The sequence below is a fragment of the Martes martes genome, assembly GCF_963455335.1.
Source record: "Martes martes genome assembly, chromosome: 10".
NCBI lineage: Eukaryota > Metazoa > Chordata > Mammalia > Carnivora > Mustelidae > Martes > Martes martes.
The window spans coordinates 18,154,219-18,167,276 of NC_137898.1; the positions used below are offsets into that span (position 1 = coordinate 18,154,219).

The 13,058-nt window shown below is 47.0% G+C and overlaps 1 protein-coding gene across 1 annotated transcript in view; it reads right to left on the reverse strand.

Annotated features, from left to right (window-relative positions):
• The window catches only part of PTPRJ (protein tyrosine phosphatase receptor type J), a 164,020-nt gene that overhangs the window by 49,752 nt on the left and 101,210 nt on the right, over positions 1-13,058 (reverse strand). Inside the window, exon 2 of the mRNA XM_080815966.1 lies at positions 1,959-1,977. Within this exon, the coding sequence (XP_080672092.1) occupies positions 1,959-1,977 (19 nt within the window). The remainder of the gene's footprint in view (positions 1-1,958; positions 1,978-13,058) is intronic.

Here is a 13,058-nt window from a genome sequence, read left to right on the forward strand (position 1 = left end):
TATAAAGAAAGACCTAAGAGGCAAAAGGAGTCTCTCTTGTCATTCTTAGAAAATACGGCCCGTGGAGAGGTCTTACAAGATGCAGAAGCTAACTCTTTGGCCAAACCCTGATATTAGGAGGAAGCTCTGCCATTTTCGGGCACTAAGATGGCATGAGACAGAACAGCATGAAGGGAAAGGAGCTGGACTTTGAATTCACCCCTGGATGTGAGGACCTCCTCTGCCCCTTAGCCGTGTGACCTGGAATGAGTCCCTAAGAACCTCCCATCCTCAGGTTCCTCTGTTGTCAGCTCTAACACACTATTTTAAACATGAAGGACTATTTTTAAGGCACGTGATATGGTAACCAAGGTCGCTGGATTTGGACATTTATAAAATGGGAGTTCAGAGTTCCATCCTGCTGGTCGTTAGCATGTGATTTTACTCCAAGTCCTGGGAGAACATTCTCATTATTTCATCACTGTGGTTCACAGACGTTTTAGCTTGTGCTTCATTTTTCTTTCCTGTGTCCAAGGCTTCAGCTGTGATCTGGTAACAGTCACATCTACAGCCACCGAAATGCATGTTACTTAATAAGGCACCAGGAAACTTTTCAGTGATAAATGTGACTGATTTCAGTAGCCAGAAACAGTGGTCATGCAAGCTAACAAAACACTATCTCCCACTGTATACTAGCGATAGAACAGGATTTTATTATGATTTTTAAAAGGAATCATAGGTCCCTCATCTCCCCTTCTCCTGCTTTAAAATGCTACCTCTATGCACAGAAGTTCTCTTCTTTGGCACCAAAGATTCAAGCCTCTACAAGGTACCTACCAGCCTATTTACCAAACTGATTAACAAGCAAGAAAAAGCAACTGCAGAGCTCTTCCCATTGTTTGTACAGACTTTGCATAATCACTATTATTAACTGAGATTGGCTTTATTAAAAGGTTTCAGCAAGATCTGCCCCCTTTGTGTGGCACTGGAAGAACATTCTAATTATTTTATCTCCATGGTTCACAGACTTTGGGATTTTACCAATGGGGGGGTGGGGGGGAAGTTCCCAAATTTTGAGGACAGATAAAAGCTACCAATTTTTATTTATTCTAAAAGGTACATTTTAAAAAACTACCAAATACTATTATTTTTATTTCTTATAGAAACAAATTATGACCTCAAAAATTAGTAAGGACATAATCCCAGAATAAATGTTGCTATCAATTAAATATACTTAGCTTCACTTAAAAATTATCACTTAAACTTATCACTTCATAGCCTTATTTTACTCTAGACCAGGGAGCACGTCAATGGACCAGCACTGTTAGCAGCTGGGACTCAGTCCTCCACATAGAAGCAAAATATACAGGAGTCTACATCTGATTTTCCAAAGCTTACACAAACTCTGTACATCAGTTTTAAAATAATGGAGCAGGGGCACCTGGGGGGCTCAGTGGGTTAAAGCCTCTGCCTTCGGCTCAGGTCATGATCCCAGGGTCTTGGAATCAAGCCCCGCATTGGGCTCTCTACTCAGCGGGGAACCTGCTTCCTCTCTCTCTGCCTGCTTCTCTGCCTACTTGTGATCTCTGTCTGTCAAATAAATAAATAAAATCTTTAAAAAAAAAAAATGGAGCAGTGTAGCAAAAAAAAAAAAAAAAACTTATGGGATAGCAGCACACAAAGCAAATATAAATCATACTGCATTATGAAAAGTAAGTGTTTTTAAAAATCACCCGCGGATGTAGGCTTGCAGAAAAGAAAAATCACAGAAAATATAAAATTTTTTGTCAAAGTTGCTCAATTGATTGAATTCTTTCTTTCACTTGCTGTTGCCACACTCACCCCAATTCTAAAGAAAAACTGGAAACTAAGACCGAACAAATAAGCATTTTCTGTGATTTTCGCATTGCTGTAAATGCTGCTGTGTCCATCAGGGGGCGGTAGCGAACAATACAAGAGGAGAGGGAAGTGGTACTTACAGTCACCTGCGCACACCATCTGTAACAGAAAAAGAAAACGGAAGTCAGGGCATTCATTCAGCCACGGAAAATGCAAATCAGGAATAAAGCAGTTGAGAATTTAATAATGGAGATGGGGTGTTAACGAGTACATTAAAAAAAAAGGCCTGCTGGCAGAGATTAGGGTGCGAGGACACTGAATAAGGGAATTCAGTGAAGCCAGAGTTCGCTTACAAACAATGGATTAGCTCGGCTGTATGGAGGCTGAGCTATCCAGTGTTCTTCCCCCACAGATACATCCAACAATGGAGCAGCTCCCCAGGGCAGCACTCCCTCCTACCACCGCATCATGAATTGAGGCAGAAGGACATAGAAGCAGGGTCAAGATTCTCTAGGGCGGGGGGGGGGGGAGAGCAGGACCATGGCACCCCTTCCCCCAGCCATGTTCAGGTTGCAAGTACAGAATGTGAAGCCAGGTGCACAGGAGAAGATAATCAACTGAGTTCGGGATTTTTGTTGTGCAACAATCCAGCTTCTTCCTTCTACCAGTAGGTGGCAGTAATCTTCCCCCACCCCACCCCCAACCCCCCACCCCCCAATTATATGGCATGCAGCTTTGGGAAGCGTGAATGTCCAAAACAGAGCAACCTTAAAGATTATTTATTTAGTTAAGTGTCTCAATCTGCCATCTTTGGATCCCTGGAAGGTCCTCAAAGATATTCATTGTGAGCCATAAATTATTCCCCCATACTTTAAAAACCTAAAATAATTTGAGGTTGTACATTCTACTGTCTAGAAAACACATCTTTGGGTAACGGGATTTTTCAAAGTATGGCCCTCATGAAGAGGAAAATAATCAAAAGTGATTCTGGTGGGGAAAAAATGTCCTCCAGCTTCCCATCACACTTAGAATAAAATCATGATCTCATCATGCCCTTTGAAACGTTCCTGAAGCTGGTTCTCTCTTACAGCCTTTACATATTGATTCCTTTCTCCAAAAACACTCTGCCCCAGACCTTCCAGTGTCATGGCCTAAAAGGCCACGTCTTCGGGGAGTCCTTCTCTGATCAACCAGTGAAACCTAGCGCCCCTGGCTCTCTCCTCTGCATTCACCTCAATTGTCATCAGCCTCCTTCAACTAAAACGTATGCTCCATGAGAACAGAAACCTCATCTTCACCCATCCCTAGAAGGGTGCATACAGTAGGCACTCTAAAAATGACACTGAAGAAAGGAATGACCCTCTTGTTTTATAAAGGAAGTAATTCCTAAGGCCCAGAGGAGGGAGAAGATTTGCCCAAGGTCCTACAGCAAGGCCGAGGCCAAGGCTGGTCAGGTCCAGAAGCCTGAGTGCCCAACTCAATCCAAAGGAAATATCCTCCGCGCTCACCAAATGGAGACGCTGAAGACAACATTCATTCTCATCTCGAGGGTTAGGCCGACAGACAGAAAGGTCTACTCACCAGCCTGTCTCCCAAGGGCCCAGGCACCAGTTCCCAGAGGAATCTGAGGGTTTCTCCTCATTCTTCACTCCCCACAAGTCTCAGGACCCACGTCCTGTTGATTCTCCTTTCCTACCCACCCACACACACACTTTCCATCCCCCCCCCCCCACTCCACCTCCAGCCTGCACTCCTTCAGCCCGTCTTCCTGCTTCCAGCCCCTGCCCCCGCCTGTGCCAGGCTTCAATCCACTGGTGTCTGATGCACCACAGGAGAGAGAAAGATGAAGACCAGGTTGCCAAGCAAGTTAGCATGTGGCGGCAAACCCCCCTTCTACCCCCAGCGGTCGGAAATCATAAACTGCCCAACCTCATTACTCTACACCGGCCCGTCCTAGCCCCTTGCGATGTTATCGTCTCTTCATACACAGCTCTGTGTTGTATCCTACGCTGGAATCCATTCGGTCAACCATGCACCCAAATACTGCCCACAAACACGGACGAGCTGGACCTGCCCTCACACTGTTTTTAGGAAAGTAAGGGAAATAAGGCGTGTCTATAAATAAGCAACTGAAGGCAGAGTAGAAAGCACTGACGACTCAGGGAACCCGCAAGTCTCGGGCACCTGCGTGTGCCCAGCCGCGCAACCCAGAGCGGAGGCAGACAGCCTCTGTGCCGTGCGGGGCTCTCGGCTGCGGTGGGGAGGCAGGCGAGCTGAACCGCGGGACAGACGGAAGGTACCCCTGGGGTAGGCACGGGTCGCTGAGGGACGTCAGAGGAGGGCATCCGCAAAGGCAGAGTGCCTGTGCGTTTTGAGCTGGGTCCTGTACAGCCCTAGACCCCGTAAACACGGGCTGATGGTCATTTCGTGGGACAAGGTGCCGCTGGGCTCTGAGTTCTGGAGGGGAAAGGGCAAGGACCACCCTCAGGGTGCACAGTCTGAATCTGCCAGGCTCTGTTCCAAGTGCTTTCAGATATTAACTCACTTAATGCTCCACACAGCCCTGAGTGTAGGAACAGGTCCCTTGAGGGCTGTTGAGCTGCAGCGTCTAGACTTGAACCCAGGAAGCCTGACTCCAGGGTCCGCGTCCTTAATCAGAAGCTACCCTGCCTCCCCATGTAAAGGAACGGGTGAGAAATATACTAGGACCTACAGAAGGTGTAAAAGTCAATTTCAAAAGCTATCCATGTCACCTTTCTTCCCTCTGCCTTCCAAAAACTCCAGCAAGCAAAGGAAGAGTGCTCTTGACAAAATGGAGTTATGGTTTCTCCTGGCAGCCCTCCCACGGGTGCCACACAAACACAGCAGCCCTGTCTGTCCACAGCTCAGTGTGAAAACGACAACCAGAGCAAGCGCACTAGGCATCGCACGGCTTCAGGCTCTCCTGGCCTCCCTTCCCCTTCTTGTCCTTCATCTTGACCTCACTGGGCCTGACTTCCCAAATAAAGCCTCAACACTATAATCCCTTCCTCAGGACCATAGAAAGCCCAGACTACGACACGGGACAAAGGGACCAAAGAGAAGTCCACAAGGGGGCTCCGGGAGGGAAAGCTTCCTCATTAATAAAAAGGAATTACATGGAAGAAAATACCATCCTGGTTTGGTGGACTTCATTAGATCTGCCCATGATGCCTGGGGCTGCTGCAGCCTGTGTGTGACAAGGAGGTGAGAAATCACCGACTTGCTGAGAATGGCTGATGAGGAGAAAATGGGGAAACATCCTATGCTACTAAATCAGCCCATTCTTGCATGTGTCCTACCCCCAGACTTCCTGCCTAGGGAGAGGCAATACCCCTCATTATTTAACTACTTTTATTTGGGCTGTCCAGTATTTAAAACCAAAAGGACACTAGTTGACACAACAACTACAAAGCAAGGTCGCTAATTTTCACCTTAACCCTCATTTTTACAGATGAAGAACGTGAAAGGCCATTGATCTGCAATTCAGGGTCGCAGAGCTGATCAGGGAGAGAGAAAACCAGGATGCAAGCCTGGGTCTGCCAGACCCCCAAAACTCTTCCACTGACCACGGGGGGGGGGAAGACCCTTGCAAACAATACCCCACAAGACAACGGGCATGGGGGAAATTTGTAAATACTTTTTTAAAGAATATAATCAAAAGAAAACTCAATCTTTCTAAAATTAGCTCAAAGCCTACTTGTAGGAGGTGGAATGGGAAGCAATCCACTTTCATAGATTCATACACCAAGCACCAAAAGTTAACTGCAGAAAACAGGAACCTGGGGACAACTTCCCAGCAGGGACAGCTAAACATGATGATGGGACTAACCTCAGCTCCTTCCCCTTCTGAGAGGATGCAAAATGGTGGTTGCCCATGCACAAGGCATCCACACAAATCAGCCTTCATCCAAGGGCCCTTCCACAATTGCTCCCTAACCCGGCCACCCCAAATCCTGGTAGGAAAAGAAGCAAGTCTTCCATGTTACTTAATCGTTATTGTCACAACAACCCTATAAAATAGGAATTATAATCCCCACTTTACAGATTAGGGACCCTGGGGCTCAGAGTATACAGCTTGAGGTCATACAGCTGAGAGATGAAAACAGATGCTAGAGGCTGGAGATAAAACCAGCAATTTCTACTCTCTACCCCCACCTCCTTGGCAGAAGTTAAACTAGAGTTAGTATGCAGAGCCAAGCCCCGTGGCAGCAGTCCCTCAGACTCCAAAGGGTGTCCCGTTCTCATCTGAGGCTCCAGGCTTCTCCCTCCCAGCTTCCGCAGACCCTCAATGAGAGGGTTGTAAGTGAGCCTGCCTTATGGCTAAGACTCAGGGGACACCAGAAGTCACTGACCTTGAACCCAATCAGGGAGCAGAGTTTCCATAAAAGGCGGTGTCATAGCAACACTATTCACAATAGCCAAGGGGAAGGACCACCTAATTTCTATCAACGGATGAATGGATAAACAGCATGCTCTATACCCATAGAATGGAATACTATTCAGCCATAAAAAGGAACGAAATTCTGAGACCTGCTACAAACAACGTGGATGGACCACAAAAACATTATGCTACATGAAAGAAGCCAGACACAGAAGCCCATATGTTGTAGGATTTCATGTATATGAAATATCCAGAAAAGGGAGATCCAGAGAAACAGAAAGCAGATAGGAAGTCACCAGGGGCTGGGGGAGGGAGAAGGGAGAGTGATTGCTAACGGCTACTGCGTTTCCATCTGGGTAATGGAAATGTTTGGAACTACATAGAGTTGTGGTCCTACAACACTATGAATGTACTAAATGCCACTGACCGTGTTCTTCAACATGGTTAATTCTATGTTCCATGAATTTCACCTCAATTTTTTTTTAAAGATAGGAAGTAGGTATGTATAATCAAGTAGTAGGTTTGTATAATCAAGCTCAGCCACTAGAAGGAAGTAGGGAAAGAAAGTTCCCTGAAGGAAGGACAGGGTGCAGTGGAGAAGAAGGAGGAAGTAAATAGGGGGATTTGAAAAAGCAGATCTGGACAATCAGAAAAAAGAGAAAGAAGCACCGTGAACACGGAAATTAGAAAACTAAGCTGGGCAAAACTGCCCAACAGAAGCAGTCTGGGGACCTCCAGTTCCAAACAGATTCCTAGGATAAAAGGAAGGAACTGAAGCTCCCTGAACACCTACAGTGTGCCAGGCACTGAGGTGGGCTTTCCATATCCCTTGTCTGAGCTGAGTCTCAGAATCACGGCTGAAGAGCTTGGGAATCTAGAATCAGACCAGGGAAAATCATTCAGCTCTACCATTTACTGGCTCTGTGACTTCCGGGCAGGGACCTTAACCTCTCTGTCCCTTGGCTCTACATCTGTAAACAGGGATGATAATCATAACCGCCTTGCTGGAGTGAGGATGAAAGTAAGCGATCTCTTTTAACACCGATTGTTAGCATCTTTAAATCTTCAGAGCAATTCTGCAAGGCATTTTTATCCCCATTGTACAGAAGACAACACCAAGGCTCAGATCTACTGACAAGACCAACAGGCAATCTGAAATTCATACCACTGAAGCATTTCAATAAATGAGCAACAACTCTGTTACAGAGGCAGGCACTGAAGCCCAGAGACAGTAAGCGGCTTACCCAAGGACACACAGCATCAAAACCAGAACTCAGGTCTTGACTTCTACTTCGACCTCAACCACGTTCCCCACTCTTCCACAAGCCCTTGTCTCCCGGGATGCAGACCCATAAGGAGTACTCACAGCTCACCCCCGCTTCTCACTCCTCCTCTGCAAAGTCACCCATACAGATGACCCAAAGCTTCTGCAGGCCCCCGTGACTAAGCAAATGAAATAAATCATGAGATGAGATTTTTGAGCTCACTGCTTTAGGAGGAAGACATACTGACATGCAAAAAAGGAGTATGATACCATCTTTGACTCTGCCACAGAGTTCGGGTGACCTAGACTCCCCAGGCACAGTAGAAACCTATCGATCAACCAGACAGTGGGACTAACTAAACACCCTACACTCTATAGAGCCTTCTCCCTCCTCTTTTCTGAGGAGCAGACCCTGGCTATTGAGCCTTCCAGCCTCATTCATGGCTCCCCTCCCGCAGAGATGTGTTCCTGTTTCACTCTGCTTACACCGATGAGCCAAAATTCTTTCTCCTTCTCTTCGAGAACTACCACTAGTCCTGAAACTGTGGCTCCGGGCACAAGGATCCTCCTCCAAGCCCCCAAGAAAACCAAACTATGAACACTACCCTCAATGCCACCCCAACTCAGCCAAAGCTGCAGCCATCCCATCAGTGGTCCACTCTGAACACTGGAGTCTTCCTATTCAACACCTTCGTCACAGGAGGTCACTAGCTGCATTCACCTGAAACTTCTAAATTCTCCCCAGCTCCTCTACACATAAATATCGCTCCCACATTCATACCAAAACACACTCATAAATATCCTCTTCCCCTCTCTCCAGGACCCTCTGCAACCACCCCATTGAACTTGTCTCCCACTCAACCAACTTCAGAAGAACCCAATTCTCCCTGCCTTCACCCTCCATGGGTACACTCAGGGGTTATGTCCTAAAGATGCTTCTTTGTCCAAATCACCTTGACTTCCCCACTTCCATACTGTGGCCATCATAAACCAAATCCTCCAAAACCCCAAGCCCTAAATCACAGCAAAAAGCCTCCTCCTAGGGCTGAGCAAAACCCAGGCCACATGTCTTTTTTGAAGTGCTCAGGATATACTCAACCAAAAAAAAAAAAAAAATTAAAAGCACCAGGACAGGGTAAGATCTGTTACAGTGTACTTGTGTTTTAATCTTGTCAGAGTATCGCTGTGACTCCATCCATAATCCTTCATTTGGAATATAAAAGGCCAAAACCTAAAGGGAGGCCCTTTGGGATGAACACCAAAGGTGAGAGCCAGGCCCTCGTCCTTCATCCACGTACCTGGCTGCCCCTCCTTTCACCTCTCCCTTCAATGAACAGTGAAAAATAAACAGAACTGCTAGATTCCTCTTTCTAAAACGTGCTAATATTCACCAGGACCCTGGCAGGGACAGACGGCACACTCAACCAGGGGAACTGAGGACAGTTTAAAAGGGACCATTTACAAGAGTTGGGGGGCGGAGCCACTAGGGAGGCAAGAATCCTGAGGCAGTACCAGTTGGACAGGTAAGGAAATGGGCTGAGGGGCTGCCCCTCCCCCATCTCCATCTGGGGCTTCCTGGAGGTCAAGGGCCTCCACTGGTGTAGACCTGGAGGTCAGCCTCCTCCCACCGGCAGGGCAGGGTGGAGATGAGCGGGCAGGGGTCTGCAGGGGTACACAGAGAGCTCATGTCCCATCACCGCTGACAGCCTGTGAATGTGGTAAGCAAGGCCTAGCAGGGTGACCAAGAGGTTTAGGTTCAACTGCCCCCAACAGTTGGGAGCTCTGGGGCTTGAGAGTCTCTCCAATTTCATCAGTTTTACCTATTTTCACCTATTTCATCCGTTTTAAACAGCGGAAGGATATATTCAACACAGATGCCCCGTTTGAGATCTCCCTGAGGCTCAAACAAAAGAAGGTTTCCATATTCCCAGGCTAACAGCCGTCTTCCTGCCCCACCGAAGCTCTGAAGCTGCCACCTTCAGCAACCTTGATGACCTTCGGCGACGGCTCCAACCCCCAAGAGCTTCCGGGCTCTGAGCCGCTTCCGGTCCCTGCCACTCAGCCCTTTCCCTGCACCCTGCACTGTGCCCCACTCTGGCCCAGTTGCCAAAGATACCCAGGGCACTTAACGTGGTTCCAAGTCTCCAGGTACTCCGAGGCATGAGAAGCAGGAAAGAACAGGACGGTGCCATGTGGAGACAGCCAGGAACCACCCCTCCACCCCGCTACATGGGCAGGGGGTGCCCAAGGACAGGGTGAACGTGGGGGACAGGGAGCAAGGGGCTCAAGGGGTCCGAGGGTGATGTGTAAGGGAAGAGGGGTGGAATCACCACCCAAAGACGGACCCCATGCAGGGACTTAATGCTGGCTGACTCTACTTATTATAATACTGATTGGGCGCTTAACTACTGGCCAGTTACGGTGCGATCAGGGCTCCCTTCAACATCTCAGTCAAGCCTTACAGCAACCCCAGGAGGCAGGAACTGTGTCTAACCCCGCTGTCCAGATGAAGAAGCTAAGCCTTGGAAAAGTGAGGTTCCTGACCCAGCATCTCACAGCTATGAAGCTGAAGATTCCAGCACTGGTCTCGCTGGTTCACCCCTCCCAGGAGCGCTCAGCTGGCTTGTCCCTAAGCAAGTCTCAGGCCTGCTTCCAGGCCTGCTGGCCATGAACCTCTGCCTTCCACGCGGGCCTCGGGGACAGGTCTGTCGGCCCATTTAACTGGACTCAATTAAGAAGGCTTCTGTGCGTTCTCAGAAAGAGCAGCGTTTGAGGGTAAACTCACAGAGCTGCCTGGATTTTAGCAAGTGACAAATCTTCGGGTTTTCCATTATCCATGTTTGGCTTTTAGGGATGGATAATAAGTGACTGAGGAACACAATGGGTAACAATAGGCTCTTTATCCTCCTAAAACCAAGCCCACACACCATATGACAATAGTTATTTTTACCCACTGACGTAATTCACCAAAATGTGAACTGCTTCAAGCAATTTTTTAAATCAAATAGCATTTTATGGGATTTGGTACATTCTTCTGAATGCTCATTTATCTCCCATGTGAAAAGCACCCAACAGCCTCTGTAAAAACCAGTCCCTGAAAGGTAAATCATTGATCATGAAAACGGTAGCCAGGGTGGGCTCTCCCTCTGAACCCAGAAGCCAGGCAATAAACATCACTCCCCAGAAGACAAGTGTGGCGTTATGCGGTGATCTGAATACCTAGCATCCTTTTCTACCCTAGAGTCTGAAAGGCCAGGGACAGGCAGGCCAACAGGCACCATGGCAAAGTGTTACCACACCACAAGACAACAGACCAAGCCAGGCTCACCCTGCCTATATGGGACTCTCTGAACTTGATGCTGTCATCAAAAGCGATTGTGGAGGGACACCTGGGTGGCTCAGTCGGTGAAGTGTCTGCCTTCAGCTCAGGTCATGATCTCGGGGTCCTGGGATCTAACCCCGCATTGGGCTCCTTGTTCGGCAGGAGGCCTGCTTCTCCCTCTGCCCCTCCCCAGGCTCATGCTATCTCTCTCTGTGTCTCTGTCTCTCTCTCTCTCTGACAAATAAATAAAAATTTTTTTAAAGGTGGGGTTTTGTGGAAAAGGGTCAGCATCAGTCAGAATTCTGTGTCCCAAAAAAGCCAGGTGAGGTTTTGTCAGAAAGGATGAGCACCAACCAGCCTACAAAGACCAGCGGCTCACCTCTTCCCTCTTGGGATGGTTGGAGGCATGATGAACTCTTCCAAATGCATGGAGAAAAAAGTAACCAGAGGGGCTATTTTGGTGAGGCTATGTGAACTTTGAGATGCAGAGCTGAGGAAATCCCAGGCCAGAAGTTTCCATGGGTATTTTTAGCAGCAGGATTATTTTTTCAAGAAAGAATCTTCTGGAGAACTACATGTACAGAGCTCCACATTTCATACATATCTATATATACAATACATTACATGTGTGTACATGTCCGCTTGGATACAAGCAGTTTTTTGTTATATATTTCTTTTAAAGTTCAAGTTACCTCATTCTTATTTTTTTCCATTTTATTTTATTTTACTTCTTTTCAGTGTTCCAGCATTCATTGTTTATGCACCACACGCAGGGTTCCATGCAATACGTGCCCTCCATAATACTACCTCATTTTTATTTTGATGCATAACCACATTAGGACATTGAATTCATGTTCTCCAATGTATTAAAATTTGGTGTAACACGTATCTGGGCAAGTGTGTTCATTACAATTTGACTATAATTTCAAGCACGGCCAAATTGGAAACCAGGTAGGGTGTTATTAATGAAACACTTATGGAACCCCCAACACGCCTCAAGGAACACAGTTTGAAAACTAGTGATCTGGAGCGCCTGGGTGGCTCAGTCTGTTAAGTGTCTGCTTTCAGCTCGGGTCATGATCCCAGGGTCCTGGGACTGAGCCCCACATAGAGCTCTCTGCTCTGTGGGGAGCCTGTTTCTTCCTCTCTCTCTGCCTGCCATTCCCCCTACTTGTGTGCTCTCTCTCTCTCTCTTAAATAAAATATTTAAAAAGAGAGAGAGAGAAGGAGTGTGAGAGTTGGCAAGCTCCAGACCCCTGTCTAAACCCTTTTTCCACACTGTATGATAAATCTGAAGGTCCTAAATTGGAGTTCCATTGTCCAGATCTAACCCACTGACATGTTTTCTTCAATTCACAATGGTTTTTTTCTAATTCGCCTTCACTAGAACACTTCCTATTTTTCCCCATTGTGTTTTCCAACTTCAGTGATATTATAGGAGTCTTAGCTTAGATTTTTTAAATCTTAAGTTTTAGCTCCAAAAAAAAACAAAAAGAAAGAAAGAAGAAAGAAAGATCAAGAGGCAGTGTGATTTTTCATTATTTGGCCCATTTCATTTACTTACTTTCCCAACTACCCCGAAAACATCTGAGTTTCTATTGATCAAAGTGCATCTTGCAAAATTCATGGGTTGCAATTATCAAAGAACTGTTTACTTTGTATGTTTCTCTCTTAGGACCAGATCTCTGGCCCATCCCTGATGTGAATTACGTGCACGATGTGAATATGAAGGGCACCAGTATGCCTGCTCTCAATTCTCTGCTCACCCCTGTTCAACCTACCCCCCCAACGACACCACCACTCCCCAAAAGAAGCAAAAAACAGGGTGATCCTTCAGTTGAAGAATTTAATTTCCTACTTCTAAACCTGAATAATAAAACCACTCCAAAAGTCCTACCATCCCCCTTTGAGTATGGACAACAATAGCTAATAGCTACCACTTACCAAATGCTTGCTATGCCCAGGCCGGTTCTTCATGGAATCCTCCCCTTCCTCACCCCACCCATCTGGGTGTATCTATAATCTATGCCTTCTTGACTCCCCAGCCTCCCATATCCCTCCCACTTCCTCCTAGAAGAGGACCAAAGATCAGGACCAAAGATCACAAACTCTGCCTTCAGCTGACCGCAGAAAGCTAAGGGGTCTCTCACTATCTATTCACTTTGACCAGAAACCCAAGGGTGGATCCTATCTCAGAGGCCAAAGGGCCAGTGGTGATTTCCACAGACCCAGAAGCCTTTCACGCCCTCTTA